The sequence below is a fragment of the Protomyctophum bolini genome (assembly GCF_963924005.1).
Source record: "Protomyctophum bolini genome assembly, chromosome: 1".
Taxonomy (NCBI): Eukaryota; Metazoa; Chordata; class Actinopteri; order Myctophiformes; family Myctophidae; genus Protomyctophum; species Protomyctophum bolini.
The window spans coordinates 30,531,069-30,549,594 of NC_137862.1; the positions used below are offsets into that span (position 1 = coordinate 30,531,069).

Genomic DNA, 18,526 nt, shown 5'->3' on the forward strand with positions numbered 1-18,526 from the left:
GGCAAGGCAGTTTAATTTACGTGCAGAGGCAGGGGCTGAAATCCCATAAGAGGGCACTTTTGGACAAAAATTGCAGATCTACAAGCTCACAACGCGTCGTGCTGCGACGCGTTGAGAGGGCAGTTGTTTTACAGATGGGTAAAGGACAGGGGCTGAAGCCCCCTTTGATGTCTATGTGTGCACGTCCCTGATGCTGTGCTGTGTACATGGATCAATAAAGGTAGACTGTCCATATCATGGAGCTTATATTCATTTAAATATTCAAGTACAATATTGCCAAGAACATTTCTCCTTAATATCAGTGCATTACTTTCTGTACTTTCCCATATGTGTGCATAATACGATGACATACGTGTCAATTTGTCATCGAGCTTCTAGATCAGTTATTTTTAACTAAATATTTTAAATGGGGCTTAAGTGTTTCATTCAAAATATTTTTTCTGTACGTTTGGGTCCTACAAAGATGGAGTATTCTTTGTTATAACTGGGTTAGATAGCTCTGTATTGTGTTCTGTAACAGATATCCCTCTGTCTTTCCAGCTCTTTAGTAAGCAGAACATGCATTTTCAGGTGTTGGTTCAGGTCAGGTTACATCATGTCAACATGTGAAATTCAAACCAATGGATGCATCGGAACAATATAAAATTGAAGCTGATAAATGGGTCTTCTCTTCTGTTTGGCGATCCACCTGAAAATGTATTATTTTCGGTTTAATAAAAAGCTGGAGTCGAGAGACTGAACAAATGCACTTTAGCAATGATTACTATTTTTGATTATGATTTTTTGTTTTAATTTTATTTTGTATGCCCTACTTTGCCATATACTATAGTGTCATACAAAAGTATCAAACAACCTCTTGACAAGCAGCAGCGTTTTGGACCAGATTTGACTGAGAGCACACAGAGACGTGACTATCGGTTGGCCTGGGCCGGCTTAGTGGTCCAGGCACCTTGGCATGACAGTGTATTGCGGGTTCGAGTCCCGATCCCGACGAACTTTACTGTGTGTCTTCCTCCAATCTCTCTCTCTGTTTCCTGTCTACCTTACTGTATTCAGTTGTGTTGATTAGACAGTTCCGTCAGAGCAGCAGCAAAATTGGCTTGGGAATGGAACAAAAACAAAAACGATTCAAAGAATAAATCACATTTTCCTCCATGTGTTAATAGCTGAATAGGATGGGGGCGGGTCTATGCTCCTGTATTTTAACATCAGTTATTATGGTGGTACCTGGAGAGCCAGATATTTTCTGGGGTGGTACTTTGGTATAAACAAGTCTGGAACGACTGCTCTAGTCTAGAGCACTGTTTCCCAAACAGTGGGCCGGGACCCATTTGTGGGTGCCCGGTCGCAGACTCATTGTTATGGGTCCCCTTCTTTTTGAAGGGCGCTAGCCCCTCCTATATTCAGCTATTGGTGTAGATTTCCATCGTACACAAACATTAAATTCCCATTGACAATGAATGGAGAATTTACATCATAGTGTCTGAGCAAATCGGCTTAGTGTCTATTTTAGTTTTTCACAAACATTAAATTCCCATTGACAATTAATGAGAATTTTACGTCACATTGTCTGAGCAAACGATGTAAAGAGCGCCCCTCACTTTACACGGGTGTGATTTTCTTTTGGTAATTGTTTTTTAATTATTATTATTATTTCAAAACATTTTCAAAAACATTCCCAAAAAAAGCAATTAAACCAAAATTCAATATTTTTTTCAGTATTGAACTTCATGGAAATAAAAGAAAAATCGAAGAAATTCCATAAATTAAGAGGTATAGTGAAAATTGTCGATCTACAAGCTCACAATGCGGCACAAAGCGACACGTTGTGAGCTTGTAGATCTGCTAGCTTGAGTCCTGTTAGAATGTCTAATTTCTCTTTTGGGTCACGGGCTAGAAAGTTTGGGAACCACTGGTCTAGACTAGTAGCCTGGTAGAACCAGGTCTAGACTAGAATGCCGGAAAGCTAAAAGTTGAAAAGAAGAAACTAGAAGAATATGTTTCCCAGGGATATCATGATTCTGATTCATGTCAGGAAGAGGAGTCAGTGAGTCAGTCAGTCAGAGCATGGCAGTGGTCCTTGAGGGAGCTAAATGATAGTTTGGAACCAAATGGACCGGCCCTTATGGGCCTGTAACTCTGAGGCCGGGTCTGTTTGGTTCCATTTGTACACTCAGAGGGCTCCATCTTGTGCCACTTTATCCCTAAACTTATTTGCCATTTTTACTATTTTGAAAATAATTTTAAAATAGTTCAACTAGCCGATCTACATCTACACGTTGTGAGCATGTAGATCACTTATTTCCAACAATTTATATTTTAATTAATTAATTAATTCATATATTTTTTTCTGTTCTTTTTTCACCTAAACATCATTGATGTTTGCAATGCCATTGGTCATCATTTGCATATAAATACCTCCAGAAGCAGAAGCAGAAATTCACACAGCTTGAAAATCTCTGGACACATTTTGAAAAATAATTAACCTATGACCTTTGACCTTTAACCCTGATAAAAGTAAGTAAATGCCTGTAATATATATAATGTTGTGATCATTAGAATGTCTAGAACATGTTTTATTTATTATTGTGAAAATTATCCCCAAATGTAAATGATTAATTTATTATTATTTTAATAATTATTATAATCTCTACAAAGTCCTAGTAGTACAAGTAGTAGTAACGTTGAAATATCTTTTTTGCAAGTAGAAATATATCCGGGTCTTGCAGGTAAAAAATGGCAAATAAGTTTAGGGATAAAGGTTAAGGAGTGGCGCAAGATATAGCCGGTAGTTTAATTAAAGGTAGAGTAAGTGATTTCACTTAATTCAAATATCACTTATTTTTTTGTTTTGTTGTGATAATCCTCTCTACTATAGAGTGTGCTGACCATATAAGGAGTTCCTCCCTGTCACCAGTTAACCCCTGGGGGTCAAAAAACCTTTTTGACTCTCTATCCTGATTGGACGAAGGCTTAGGTCCCACAGCCAAAAACGAAACCTAAGGTTTTTTGAGTGAAATCACTTACTCTACCTTTAACATTGATTTTACAATTGGGGTCTCACTAATCCATGTCCAACTGTGGGTCCTTGAAATTAAACGGGTTGAGAATCACAGCCGTACAAATCTTCTCTTATGGTGGTCCCTGGCATGTATCTCTTCAAATGGGGGTCCGCGTTGGCAAATTAGTGTCAATTTGGGGGTCCTTTACATGAAAAAGTTTGGGAACCACTGTAGAGAGTGGGTGTGTGCGTGTGTGTGTGTGTGTGTGTGTTGTGTGTGTGTGTGTGTGTGTGTGTGTGTGTGTGTGTGTGTGTGTGTGTGTGTGTGTGTGTGTGTGTGTGTGTGTGTGCGCGCGCGCGCGTTCGTGCTTAGTGTTTTTGGTTGATCCATGATTTGGGTCACAAGGTGGCGGTAATGCACCAAAACCAACCGCCGTTAAACAAAAAGAAGAACTAAAGTGTTTCCGGCGTTGATGACGACAACACACAACATGGCGTCTCCCTGTTGTAGAAAGATGTAAACATGCATGAAGCAAAGCGCGTCATTTGAACAATTTCCTCTTAAATTGTGACTTGTTTGCTTTCGTGCTCACATTAAACAACGTGCCATTAATTAATATCATCTATGTGCGTTTTTTTTAATAACAAGACTGTTGCAATTACTTTACCGAAAAAGGAGCAGCAACCTCTCTTCACCCCACAAGGTATTTATTGATCTACAGCAGTGTTTTTCAACCCTTTTCATATCAAGGTCCATTATTTATTCAGCATTTGACTGATGATGTTTAGGCTTAAGACCAAAAATTAAAGAATATTTTGTTATCGTTGGATAAGATTTTGACCACAATTCCATGCTGTTTTGATGGAGAGATAACAGCCTCAGGGAAACGTCGATCAAAATAACAATTCTTCTACATTCTCTTCTATAATTGTGTAGAGTCTACACAATTATAGAAGAGCATGTAGAATAATTGTTAACATCTGCATGACTTAATTAATTTACAAGTCTACACTGTAGACACTCTTGAGAGTGTAAAATGAAACCAGGGTTGATTGATTGATTGAAATATTTATTAACAGTTTGCAGAATTACAGTACATTTCAAGCACAAAATCAATACAAAGACTGTTAACTGTGAGTGGACGACCCAATTAAGTCTTACACTTGTTTACAACAGGGTCCACATTGTTCAATTCATCAAAACATTTAGAGACAAACAAATAGACACTTCTATGTAGTTAAAGAACAGAACAGGATGGTGAGGGGGTGAGGCCAAGTAGGAGCCTGACCAGTTTGTTTTGGGAGGTCTGGAGCCTTGTTTTAAGGGCCTTTGAGGTGCTGTGGTACCAAGAGGTGGATGCATACTAGTCAAAGAAACCTTGTACGAGGGCTCCTGTTAAGGTCTTCAAGGTGTTTTTTTGACCAGTGAGGAGATCCTGTAGAGGAATTTCTTTGATTGACTTTTTTGATTACGTTGGTGGCCATCTTATCACCGGAAAGATTGGCCTCCAGGATGGAACCTAGGTAGGTAATTTTATCCTTCCGTGTGATAATATCGTCACCCACTCTAACCAAGAAGCCATCTGCCTTTTTGGTAGCCTATTTGTAAACAAGCCATAGTGCTTTATTGGGTTATAACTTATAAATCCTCTTAGCATACCTTGTATTAATGAGAAATAAGTTGAGAGCCATTACATTTAGATTGACTTGATAAATAGCGTGAGCTTGTAGAGCAGCTATTTTCAAAATGCTTTCATTATTTATTTGACAATTTGGCCAATGTTGACCTGTTTTTTAATAGTGTGTAGTTTGTTGATTAGGCTACATTTAATGCATTAATAAGTGTTTTTTGTTTTGTTTTTGTAGGTATTAAAAAGGTCTTAAACCCCCTTATTAAAACTTAAACATGTGGGGACCCCCTGGGGGACCCGACCCAGCCTCCGGGGGACCCAGCAATGAGTGGACCGGTCCAGGTGGTCCCAGTAACGAGTGGACAGCCCCAGCCTCTGGGGGACCCAGCAATGAGTGGACCGGTCCAGGTGGTCCCAGTAACGAGTGGACAGCCCCAGCCTCTGGGGGACCCAGCAATGAGTGGACCGGTCCACCCATCAGTAACGAGTGGTCAGCCCCGCCCCCAGCCTCCGGTGGACCCAGCAATGAGTGGACCGGTCCACCCATCCCAGCGTCTGGTGGTTCAGTATACGGAGGTCAACCACCTTATGGATTCAGACCAACAGCCTTCCCACCAGCACCACCCCCCAGGTCAGCAGTGGTGTTAGCCAGTGTGTTGTTTTTGGCAGCAAATTTAGTTTTAGTCATAGTCTCGTAAAAAGTTTTCATTTAGTTTCAGTCACCTGGAATGTCTTTAGTGTTAGTCTAGTTTTAGTCGACTAAATATAAGATTTTAGTCGACTAAATCTACGGCTGATTTAGTCGACTAGAATGTATTTTGGCGGGCCTTGATGCCGTCGTAATGCTGAAAAAAGCTGATCTACATGTAAATCTGCTATTTTCTTAGTTTTAGTCTTCATAGCTTTGTTTTCATTTAGTTTCCATTTAGTTGTCGTCAGTGAAAAAAGGTAGTCGACGAACATTTTTGATCTTAGTGTTAGCCTCCTGGGCAGCATTCCTTTTCTGGGTTTATGATCCAGTCGCGTGAGGGATATCGTTACGTCATGTTGTAGAACTTGTAGTCATTGTTTGATTGATTGAACATTTTATCTCACAGTGTACAGAATTGGTACATTTCAAACGAAAGCACAGTAGGTCAATACAAAAACTGTTACTTGTGGGCGAAACCATGATGAAGCATTTATTACACTTCTTTGCAACATTTTCAATTCATAGGAGCATTTAGAGACATACAAATACGGTACACACTAATATAAAAAGGGGTAAAAAAAGGAAATCATTATAAAGAAAGAAAAATATGTACAGTATGTGGAAAAGGGGGTGGGGGGGACTCAGACTTTATTTAAGGGGCCAGTTTGGAATTGCAGTAGTCCGTAGGTGCTCTTTAAGAGCGGGATTCACATGTCTTATTGGCTGTTGGTAGGGTGTTCCACATTTTGATGGCATGTTTTGTAGTCATCAGACCAGAACTTCCTTTCCCTCAAACCAGAAGAATAATACCGTCCCAATAAAAGGACGGGATAACAAAAAAAACTATTGGGATAACAAAGGTATACAGACGATAAATAGTCTCCGGAAAGCACACTCACATTTATATTTATTTTGTATTTTAGAAATCAGCGAAACTACTCTTTTATTGGGAAGGTATTCTTCCGGTATTCTTCCGGTTCAAAATGTTGATACCCATTACCTTTGCTAAGTATATTTTGATACCATTACCTTTGTACTTTCACTTCTGTAACAGAGTACGGCATTTCTATATTGCAGTATTGATACGTTTTTTACATCACTCCAGGTTAGAGGGCTACGGCCCAGGCCCACCACCTCCTGGCATGGCGGGACACGGCTACGGGTTCGATCCCTCCGTACCGCCACCTTCGTTCAACCGCCCACCACCACCTTCGCATGGCCCCCCTTTTCCCCCCATGCTGAACCAAGGTTATAACAGTTTTGGATTTGTCATTATAGTTTAGTTTTAGTTTGTTTTGACTTATTTTTTTTCTTCTAATTCAGTTCATTTTAAATAGTTTTTTATAGAACGGGTTTGCTAGATTTTATTTAGTTTTCATTCGAGTGACAACGCTTAGTTTTAGTTTAGTTTTTATTAGTTTTAGTGTTAGTTTTAGTTTATTCGGCCAGATTAATTATTGTGTAATAAAAAACTCAAGAAAAGATGGCATTTAAAATAAGAATATTCAGTTACAGATTAAGCTCATAAATAAATCGTCAAAAACTAATGTCATTTTGTCTATCATTTCAGTTCAGTTTTAGTTCGTTTTGTAAACTGATTCAGTTTAGTTATCGTTTTTATTTTCCTTTTATAGTTATTTAGTTGAAGTTAACGAAAATGTTTATTTATTTATTTTAGTTTTAGTCATTTCGTTAAAGCTGCTATAAGCAATAGTGGCTGAATACCAAAAAAACTACTATAATAACCTTATGCTGAACTCCACCAGCTCAGAGATCTGTCCATGGAGGTCCGCCCTGCTCAGACCTCAGGCCGCCACCGCTGGCCGGCCCCCCGCCACCGCCCTCATCCAGCGCTCCATGGTTCGAGGACGTGCATAATAATAACCCGGGGGCTTCGACGAGCAGCCAGAGATTCCATCAACAGCGTCAAGCGGAAAGCTGCGGCTTTGGTCCACAAAGTGTCCAGAGTGAGTGTCGTTGGCCCAATGCTAGGCCAGTCACAGTCATTATACATCATGGGGGGGGGGCTTTACAGAGTAAAAGCGGCCATGTCTTCCCGGCCCTCGCTCTATTTTGAAGGCGCTGATTGTGTTAAAATGTGTGATCGTGACAGGCCTGCCCAGCAGCGACTCTTTGAGACAACACGCACACCGTGATGTGCCCGAGAGAGGGGGAGGAGGAGGAGGAGGAGGAGGAGGGGGAGGGGGAGCGCTCCTAGACTCCCCGGCCTTCCCTCCTGCTGTTGCTGCCTGGAGTCGAGGAGACGTGCAGAACCAGAGCTTTGTGAAGGTAGGGGCGGGTGTGTGATATGGTGATACATATCATATCGTGATACGATATCGTATATATATATATATATACTGTATATCGCGATACAGTGAATGCACATTCTATGATTTGCAGTTCTATACCTTCATTTATACTTTTGTAGAACGACGGTTTCGTTAGCCAAAATTAATAGGCTTTTTGGTCTAAATATTCTGTTACACCTTTTTCTTTTAGTTTCTGTTAACTTTTGTGTGGTTGTACTGTTAAGTAACTTGAACAGTAACCCTAAAAGAATGCATGAAAAAATATTGTGAGAGATTAAAATAGGGTGCATTTTGCATCCCAAAACGCTGTTTATAGTTAAGGGACGCAATAAAACAACGACATCTGCATCCACGGGATGCACTACTGTACTACTGTGCTGTTTTATATTCTAGTGTATTTTGCTAGCTTTAGTTATAATAATCATTTCTTCTTCTGTTTCTACATTAATATATCCACATTATAACCATATAAAATGAAATGGGAGTTAAATGCTGCAATTTGTAAAAATGGCAAAATATGATTCCTAAAATCGTTGACGTGGGACTCATAAAATGTCCCTGGGACTCATCTAAAAGACCATCCCTGCATCCTGGGACTCATCTAAAAGACCATTCCTGCATCCCGGGACTCATTATATTGAAAACCTATTTACACTGGGCCCATGTTGTGTTACTGCTTGGTTTTGTTTTCGTGATATGATATTTTCCCCATATCGCCCCACCCCTACGTGAAGGCACCAGAAGACGAAGACGCCGTCCAGAGGAGACAAGACGAACAGTGGCTCAGGCGCTTCCTGCAGGGCAGAGGGAGAACCTTCAAGATGTCAGCCTCGGGGAAGGAGGAGGAGGAGGGGGAGCAACCATCACGCTCCTCCAACGAGGTGTCCGTTCCGCTCATGCAGAGCGAGCTCTACGGCGCCGCCAGGCTTGTCTCGGAGCTGTCGCTCACCTGCGAAACGCTGAGACGCAACCTGGAGAACGAGGACGAGAGCGTCTGGGCGGACTCCTACGCCGCGGCCCTGAGACTGAAAGGAGAGCTGCGGGACAGAATGACGGCGGTTAGCGACGACCCCGGAGGACGGCGCCTGGACGCGCTGAAGAGCAAACTGTCCCGCGTCGCCAAGAAGAGGGCGTGGCAGCGGAGGAAGAAACTCCGACAGAGGGAAGAGAAACGGCTGGAGGAGGAGCGTGTTGCGGAGAAAGAGGCGGAGATAGATAAATGGAGGTTGAAGAAGATTGTGGAGGTAGAAGAGAGGAAGAGGGTGAGTTAACGTTTAAATTAATTCAATTTAATGATATTCTGGAGAGAAAACGTTTAGGATTTAGAAGACATTGTTTTAGAATGGGCCTCAGTCCTAAATTGGTTGTGCCGGCTGTTACATCTTTTAGCCTGTAGATGGCACCACAAACCCACCAAACTAAACAAAAAAAAAGAAAACCATGGAAAACCCGTTAGGGTCCATTTGGTTCCATTTGTACACTCTCGGGTTTAAATTAACATGACTCGTGTCAAACAGGAAGTGAATCTAACAACATAGATGGCTTCCTGTCAAACAGGAACAGGAACTGAAGCTGGCCACGGATTCTGTCCTCTCTGAAGTTCTGAAGAAACAAGCAGACGTGAAGAGAATGCTGGATATCCTCAGGTCTGTGCACAAGCTATTATATTATTGTCTCTATCTCTACCAGGCCGAAGGCATGGGGATGAGTATGTTTTGTTGTCTCCACCAGGCCGAAGGCATGGGGAGAGGGTATGTTTTGTTGTCTCCACCAGGCCGAAGGCATGGGGAGAGGGTATGTTTTGTTGTCTCCACCAGGCCGAAGGCATGGGGAGAGAGTATGTTTTGTTGTCTCCACCAGGCCGAAGGCATGGGGAGAGAGTATGTTTTGTTGTCTCCACCAGGCCGAAGGCATGGGGAGAGAGTATGTTTTGTTGTCTCCACCAGGCCGAAGGCATGGGGAGAGAGTATGTTTTGTTGTCTCTACCAGGCCGAAGGCATGGGGAGAGGGTTTGTTTTGTTGTCTCCACCAGGCCGAAGGCATGGGGAGAGGGTATGTTTTGCACTCCGTCCGTATGTGTCCGTCCGTCTGTCTGTTACCAGCTAATCTCCGGCACCATTAACCTGGTCGATGCCAAATTTTGCACACACACTCCCTGGATGCCAACGATGAACCTCTGCCCCAAATTTTCCAGAACGGCCTGTTATAGCGCCACCATCCATCCATCTTCAACCGCTTATCCGTAGTCGCGTCGTGGGGGCAACAGCTCCACCAGAGTGCTCCAGACTTCCCTCTCCAGAGCAACATTAGTGACTTCCTCCTGGGGGATTCCGAGACGTTCCGAGGCCAGTGAGTCGATGTGTTTCCTCCAACTGCGCCTTGGTCTGCCACGGGGTCTCCTCCCAGTGGGACGTGCGTCCCACCAGGAGGCTGATTTTTGAAAAAAATCCTGCAAATCGTTACCCACTATCTCTATAGTCATGTGTTCAAGGCGGATCTGTCCGATATTTCATATTCCATACTAATTGGCTAACATTGGCTTTCAATTTTGCAGGATTGGCCCGTTTTGAACAAAATGCCTCAAGTCATGAACGCAGCGTGCCATTTATGTGAAACCTTTCACGCACTTTCCTACTAGCCTGAGGAATATATCCCACCCTTTTCACATTGGCCTGTTATTGCGCCACCAACAGGTGGATTCTTTGGAACAAAATGCCTCAAATCATCCAAATAGAAGAAATGGCACCTTTTCCACATTGGTCTATTATAGCGCCACCAGGAGGCCACAACCTGAGCTGCCCTGGTGGAGACCATCTAGTTGTTATTACAACCTCTGGTCTGTGGAGAAACTATTTTACTATTATTCTATCCTCAGGTCTCTGGAGAAACTACGCAAACTGAGGAAGGAGGCTGCGTCCAGAAAAGGTTAGCGCTTTATTCAGCCATTATTCTATCTATTCCATCTATTGTACGAGAAGTGCCGGTTCTTTGATCATTTGTTTTATTTGTTATACATCGACGATTCTGAAAAAAATCTGCACAGATCTCTCTCTTTTAAAAAAAAACTAAATTAGGCTTTGGTACAATGCGAGTTGTGTTTAAATGTGTTATATGAATTAATTTGATATGATAATTGCTAGAATCGTTTCCATGTTAAAAAAAAATCATACATTTTCAAACATTTTCCAATAGCAGGTACACAAGCTTATAACAGGTCTGCCACAACCTTTTTTTAAAGTATAAAATGTCAGATATATAATATGATGTATAATCCCATTTTAGACCTGAGGCCGATTCTCAATAAAAAAACAGTTTTCTGAAAAACCTATTTTTCTATATCAGTGCTGCATTTTCATGTCAAGGACCCCCAGAATTATCTGTATTTGGCCACGGACCCCCATCTGAAAATATGTTGTTCCAGGAGACCCCCCAGAGCAAAGATATGAGTTAAAGATGGCAGTGCCACGATTCTTTTCCACCCTAAAACATGATCATCAGATATTATTATAATATAAAGAGAAAAAAGTGTACAGTATTTGTTAAAATGATGTTTTTATGTGGATACACCCACCAGTTCATTACGTATACATAAGTTTAACCTTAGCACCACCCACCTAATCTAGTCTCTCCGCCCTCCTACTTTAAGACCTGTCCTAGTCCCACCCTGTCCTTACAAAAGACTGCCCTTAGCTCTGCCCAATTGTTTACAAAATGGCAAAGGGATGACGGATTGGTGAGATTCAGCCATATATATGTTTGAGCCAGATTCTGGTTCAGATGAAGGAGAAGGAGGTAATGCCCTCTTCATTGGTGGGGGGGCCATCATCTGTAATAGGGGTGGCCGACTGGCCGTAGCCACTCCAACTTTTTTTTGGGGGAATTTCACCTGGAAACCCACATTGGACATGAAAATAATTTGTCATCACTTTATCATAGGAATGGAAGAATAGATGTTAGATGTGTATATTGCAGAGATGGCTGCACAGTGCACACATTTGCTTCTTATGCATTTCCCCAAAGTTCCCTCTGACAGCTGGGTACCCACTACCCACAGCTCTGGACAGACAGCTGGTAATTCCTAAATAGGAATAGGGATTAGTTGCAAATGGTATAATTGCTTGACAATAATATCCATTACATCAGGGACATCATTCATTTAGCATCACTGCACACATTTTACTACGCTGTGTGTATTCCTTCCAACCTGACATTCCCATTTAACTAGGCTATGTATAATTTCCATAGCCTAAATCCCCTTACTTGGAAATGGAAATGTAAGCTACAGTATATTACAGTATGTACATCTAACTATAACTATATGCTCTCATATTAATGTGCATTCATTAAGCCATCTCCACCATTGTCCTCCCTTGATAATATACTTCTGCCCACCCAGTGCTCACACAGGCACAGATAATGTGTCTTTTATTATTATTATTGACAAACAGTTGCTTTATGTTATGTACCCTCTGACCCTGGCTGAGATATCTCGAGTTGGTCCAGCCCACATCAGTAGGTTGTGCCAGTTTAATGTCAGATTATTACCATCTGAACATCGTATGAAAATCAAAAGGCAGACGCGGTCTGTTTAGTCCGGCAGCCGAGGTGGACGGGTGGGAAATTTGGTATATAGTCTTTTTTTATTGGCCTAAAATATTGTCTATATACATATTTTATATACCCATTTTTATAGGGGTTTCTTGTGACCCTACCATTAACATCCTATGGCTGGCAAAAATGTCCAACTTTCCTTTTGCTTTAAGTAGCATGTGACATGTCAAACTAGGGGGTTTGACAAGATCTACCTACCCAAAAAAATATTATCCCATTGCTGAAAATAGTTATGCCTGAAGGGGCTTTGATCGACCTGAACAGCCTTTGTGATCTACTGGTAGATCACGATCTTCCTTTTGGGCACACCTGGCCTTCAAATATCATCGTTACATTTTCAGTCTTGAGATTTTATTTAGCTTTATTCCATGCTTCCCAGAACAGAAGTCAGATGTTTTGGTGTGGTGACAGATAGTTTTGGTGGTGTGTGTTTCTCCAGGTATCTTCAGATCTTCAGATGTTTTGGTGTGGTGAGAGATAGTTTTGGTGGTGTGTGTTTCTCCAGGTATCAGATCTTCAGATGTTTTGGTGTGGTGCAAAGTTGTTTTCGTCGACTAAAACTAAGATGAAAACTGTTCGTCGACTACCCTTTTTCACTGACTAAAACTAAATGAAAATGAATATATGATGACTAAAACTATGACTGAATATATTGACAATTAAAAAATAATAATAATACAAACTAGACTAAAGTGTTAGGAAGTGTGCTGCGTTGTGAGCTTGTTGATATATAGAGCTATTTTCAGCATGCAACCAAAGTCTAAAATCTGCCATTACAACGATATCAAGGCCTGTCAAAACACATTTTAGTCGACTAAATCAACTGTAGATTTAAGTCGACTAAAATCTTATGATATTTAGTCGACTAAACCGGACTAACACTAGAACATTCCAAAGGACTAAAATGTGACTAAAACTAAATGAAAACTATTCAAAAGACTGACTAAAACAAAAATTTGCTGTCAAAAACAACACTGGTGTTGTGTGTGTGTGCGTGTGTGTGTGTGTGTGTGTGTGTGTTTCTCCAGGTATCTTCCCAGAGCCCGAGGCAGACCAGGTGTTTGACCAGCAGCTTGAGCAGCTCAGAGCTCTGATCAGGAAGAGGACGGCCGTGTACGGAGCGGAGGAGAACATGCTCCGCGTTATGCTGGAAGGAGAGCAGGAGGAGGAACGCAAAAAGGACCTGGAGAGACGCCAGAGGAAGGAGAGAGAGCGACATCTGCAGAAGAAACGAGACATGGAGGCCATGCTGTTTGGAGGTAATTTATTTAGTAGTTGTTTCCGATACCGATACTGGTAACGGGTACTCGGGCCGATACCACCATCAAATACAAGTAGTCGGTACTCGGAAACCGGCCCTGATACTCTGACCCGAGTACCAAAACATCCAATTGACACTAGGCTGAACGGATGCAACGGGAGCAAGTCTGACCCGACACTGCAGCAAGCTGACCAAAAACAGCCGATCTACAAGCATAAATAACAACTGACTAATGGCCCCTACAGACTGTAGGAATTTTAAAGTTGTCGGCGAGTCATCAGATCGTTATGTATTTCACTCTACAGGAGTCTTTTTTTTTTTAAATCGACTGTCATTATATCTGTGTGGCTTTCACACTAAACGGTGTGTAGTTCACCAAGATGCGATCCAGACCCAATGCCGTGATACAAGCGCGAGACCGACACAGGACGCCTCTCTCTCTCTCTCTCTCTCTCTCTCTCTCTCTGCGTGCATGACACACACACAGGAATAGCCAGGCTACACAGGGCGAAATGTTTGTGATAGTATATAACCTACGTGCGCTAGAGCGACAGGACGTTAAATCTTGATTTTCATTATATAACTCTCTGTCTCTCTCCGTGTGTGCACGAGGTCCAAAAGTTTGCTCTGCACTGTTGATTCTGATGCGGTTTTATCAACATTATTCAATTGAAATATGTTGCTTTTATAGACTATTTAACAGCTACCAATATGTACGACACAGGGATTTACCAAAGGAATAAAGGTTATATATATTATCATCTGATCATCTATCGATACAGTCGACAGACAGACGGCTTTCCTGTGCTCTCATTGGCTGTAATATGGCCTTCTCTGTGTGTGCGGTCGCAACCCAGTTCATACTGTATGATGTCCAGTCGGCGAGAGAACCAAATATCAAACCTGCTATATATTCAGAAACGGTCTGGAAGGCGTCGGCGAGCGCTTTTATCGGCGCTGGATCTTCTCGCAGAGCCTTTCACACACAGCGAGCAAAACCTCGGCGATCAAAGCCGATCTTGCGTCAGATCGGGAGTTTTGTCTGCGAGCGCCAAACCTCCAAAAATGGTTCCCGACAGCATAATCGGAGCAAATATCGTGCAGTGTGTACGAGCCATAAGTGTAGATCGGAGATCCAAAAAGGGGGTAAAATGCGTCGTTACGCAATGAAAATATAAAAAGTACTTGTATCGGTACTCTGTATCGACGAGTACTAAAAATTAAGTACTTGTACTCGGTCTGAAAAAAATGGTATCGGGACAACTCTATTCTTTAGAGATGGAGGCCATGCTGTGTGTGGGGACTGGGTGTCATTTAGAGATGGAGGCCATGCTGTGTGTGGGGACTGGGTGTCATTTAGAGATGGAGGCCATGCTGTGTGTGGGGACTGGGTGTCATTTGGTCTTTAGAGATGGAGGCCATGCTGTGTGTGGGGACTGGGTGTCATTTGGTCTTTCACGGACAGAATCTGTAGGAGTAATATATTTAAAAAAAGTTTTGCAATAATGTGTGTGTGTGTGTGTCAGAAAGTAAGTATCTGATTCAGAATCTATCATTAATTGTTTTTCACATGATCTTTTAGATGAGATGCCCGCTGATCACCTTCTGCAGCCGTTCAGAGGATATTATACACAGGCAGAGCACTCCCTACCCGCTCTGGTGCAGATAAGGTACAGTATATAGTATACTATATAGAGCACTCCGCCCCTACCCGCTCTGGTCTGGTGTAGATAAGATACAGTATATTCTGTATATAAGGGTCGAGCCGGCGTTAACTCCTTTCAACTGTTTGGACCCAAGGAGTTGCATGGTGACCCTTGGGTGTGGTTAGGGCTTAAGTCAACAAAATGAACATGTGGGCTGAGTGACCCATATTTCTGTCTGACGGATGATTTCTCCATTCTGCTTCCTCATGGCAGGAGAGAGTGGGATGTGTTCCTGGTTGCTGTGGATCACCCCGATGGTACACCCATTCCCCAGGGATGGGTCCTTCCGGAGGCTCCATCGGACTGGGCCTGGGCCTCAGCCCTGGAACAATGACCAGGCCTTGGCTTCAGCCCTGGAACAATGACCAGGCCTTGGCTTCAGCCCTGGAACAATGACCAGGCCTTGGCTTCAGCCCTGGAACAATGACCAGGCCTTGGCTTCAGCCCTGGAACAATGACCAGGCCTTGGCTTCAGCCCTGGAACAATGACCCATTCCCCAGGGATAGGCCCTTCCTGAGGCTCCATCGGACAATAGAGTTCGACTGAAGTCCTGACGTCACTCGCTCATCCCCTGGTTCTAAAGTCCTGACGTCACTCGCTCATCCCCTGGTTCTAAAGTCCTGACGTCACTCGCTCATCCCCTGGTTCTAAAGTCCTGACGTCACTCGCTCATCCCCTGGTTTTAAAGTCCTGACGTCACTCGCTCATCCCCTGGTTCTAAAGTCCTGACGTCACTCCCTCATCCCCTGGTTCTAAAGTCCTGACGTCACTCGCTCATCCCCTGGTTCCAAGGGGTTCGCAGACGTTTTTTCTCTATGGAGAATAACATCTTAAAATCATCTCATATAAGAATTGTGGTCCGTAAATAAACAAACTGTCTCTGCAATATTGTAAGGGAGGTGTCTCTGTATCGTTTACGTCAGTCACTCATATTTGATACAGTCTGTTTCTAGCACAAAATGTAATAATTCAGCAGCAGTAACATTAGCGTTTTCTCTCAGTCAGTTCATTTTTCATGAATGAAAACGGCCCGGGATGATTTGTTTATTTTTCAAACACAGTTCTTATATGAGGTGATCTAAGATCCCCTAATGGGGATTATAATACAAATGAATTAACACACGAACCCGTGGACATGGCGCCCTCTAGCGATATTGACGTCAGACTTCGGTGCTCTATAATCAGCAGTCACCAGAGTCATCGGTCGCCATGCTGGCTTACGGTGTGCATTTTGGTCAAAATGCTATTTTTGCCAAGGGCGTGCAAAGTGAGTAGACAAACTCTGAGAGTGTACAAATGAACCAAATGGACCTCTCAAGGGTCTCAGAGTTTTGGAGATCCTTAAAAAATATATTTTGGAACCGCTGTCCTAGTTGGACTCCTAATGTGCCATAAATAGTGTCATAGTAAATTAATCAGTGTCCTAATATTTTGAAGAAAACCTGGAGAATTGACATTCAGTAAATTGGGTCTCATGATCGAAATAAGAACATTATAAATGGTGTGTAAAAACTAAATCTAGTGTGTACAAAATGGAGCTACAACATAAATTAACATAGATTTTACAATATAAATGAAGGGTCCCAGAGATTGCCATTAAATGGAGGTCTGTAGACTAATGCATGTCAAACCGGGGGTCCATGAAAATAAACAGGTTGAGGTTGGGAATTGCACCACTCAGTTCACACGGGTGTGATTTTTTTTTATACAAAAAGAAAATGGGATTTACTCTAGTTGTGACCACCCAAAAATTGGTCTGTGACCAGACCCACTGTTTAGGAAAATGGTTTAGAGCAGTGGTTACCAAAGTGGGGTGCGGGGACCCTTAGGGGTCCTTGAGGGAGTTCCAGGGGGTCCCCAGCTAAATGATAGTTTGGAACCAAGTGGACCCTTATGGTTCTGTAACTCTGAGAGTGTACCAATGAAACATTGGTACACTCTCAGAGTTAAATTAACATTGATTTTACAATACAAATTGGGGGGTCCCAGAGATAGAAATGCCATTAAATGGGGGTCCGTAGACTAATGCATGTCAAACTGGGGGTCCTTAAAATTAAAGGGGTTGAGAATCACTGCTAGAGCCGTAAAAATCTTCTCTTATGGGGGTCCGCAGGGTAATTAATGCCAATTTTGGTGTCCTTGACATGAAAAAGTTTGGGAACCACTGGTTTAGAGTAGACCACACCTGCACTTTCTAAATGTGTGTAATGTCTGTGTGCGTGCGTGGACACTAGTCACATGCGCACACACAGTTTGGGGTCAGGAGGTTAATGTCAGTGGTTCATTAGCGTCGCAGACCGCAGCTGTTTTTTGTTCAGTGGTTCACTTGGTTCAGGAGGATTAAGTATCGTCATTCACTAATTTAAACTGTGTCAGTGTGGTGGCTTTATTGGTCCAGCAGGTGGTTCAGTGGGATTAAGTGTCGTCATCACCAGGTGCATCTTCTGATCCTGACATTAGTCTTTGTAGCTTCAGCGAGTCGGAGACGTCACAATTCAGACACGCACGCTAAGAAGATACCTAGACAACAACAACACGATTCAGACACACCGTAAGAAGATAACCAGAGAGGAGAGAACAAAGCATTTGAGAAGTGGTCTGCTCTACTAACGGAAACAGGTATGCGACTTTATTGTTTTCATAAAATGGCATTCGGTGGTTCTCTATAGAAAATATAAAGATGTTTTTTGTTATTTGTCATTCCACATCTCTCAAAACAAATGTATATAAAGTGTATGAATTAAGTTACTGTGAGTGAGGTTTAGCCAACACGAACTTGGGACTCCTGGATCGCTGCCCTGAATCCACACTCCACAGCACTCCTATTTACATCAGGGTCTAGAGCTCTACAGTGTTAACTACCTCCACACTCTTTGCTAAGCTGTCGCCCCGGGCCGCAGTGCGTCTACGTAGGTGGTGCGCTTCTTTCCCCTCCTGGCTTTACCCAGGGTTTGCTCCCACTAGAGTCAGTTTATTTTTTATTTTTGATATTCAATTTTGTTCCTAAAAGTTGACCCGTGAAAGTGCTTCTCACGGTCAAATAATACCACACTTGAATTAAATATATTAACTCATAGACCAACTAAATGGAAAAAGCGGCACTCTTTCTCATGTTTATTTGAAAATGGCATCTGAGCCAGTCTTGTGTGCCACTTTTTTCCATTTAGTTGGTTATTTTCACAGCTGAGCACCCACTGCCTCAACCAAGGGCATTTTCCACAGGAGCTCACCTGATTTATTTCTTTAGCTGAATTAAATATATGTTCTGAAACAAAATATACTTAATTGGCTATAGAAAATAATAAGCCTACA

General features: G+C 42.4%; 1 protein-coding gene across 2 annotated transcripts; it reads left to right on the forward strand.

Moving 5' to 3' along the window:
- The first annotated feature begins 3,516 nt into the window (after positions 1–3,516).
- Positions 3,517–17,801, forward strand: pdcd7 (programmed cell death 7). Of its 2 annotated transcripts, XR_013964020.1 has the most exons (12): positions 3,517–3,705; positions 4,868–5,263; positions 6,429–6,571; positions 7,090–7,290; positions 7,437–7,612; positions 8,370–8,897; positions 9,193–9,281; positions 10,511–10,560; positions 13,275–13,505; positions 15,090–15,177; positions 15,427–16,481; positions 17,613–17,801. XR_013964020.1 is itself a non-coding variant. In XM_080763308.1 (11 exons), exons 2-11 carry the CDS (start codon positions 4,908–4,910, stop codon positions 15,545–15,547), a joined length of 1,983 nt encoding a protein of 660 aa, XP_080619434.1. In that variant the 5' UTR covers positions 3,517–3,705; positions 4,868–4,907; the 3' UTR covers positions 15,548–16,742. The 2 variants fall into 2 exon arrangements, 1 of the variants encoding a protein (XP_080619434.1); XM_080763308.1 differs by lacking the exon at positions 17,613–17,801 and having other exon boundaries at positions 15,427–16,742.
- The last annotated feature ends 725 nt before the right edge of the window (positions 17,802–18,526 follow it).

Bases quoted from the DNA above. Each gene is read 5' to 3' on its own strand.
- pdcd7 (XM_080763308.1), top strand. From the start codon at position 4,908: ATGTGGGGACCCCCTGGGGGACCCGACCCAGCCTCCGGGGGACCCAGC. The intron at 7,291-7,436 runs GTGAGTGTCGTT...TGATCGTGACAG, and splicing joins TGGTCCACAAAGTGTCCAGA to GCCTGCCCAGCAGCGACTCT. The intron at 7,613-8,369 runs GTAGGGGCGGGT...CCCTACGTGAAG, and splicing joins AGAACCAGAGCTTTGTGAAG to GCACCAGAAGACGAAGACGC.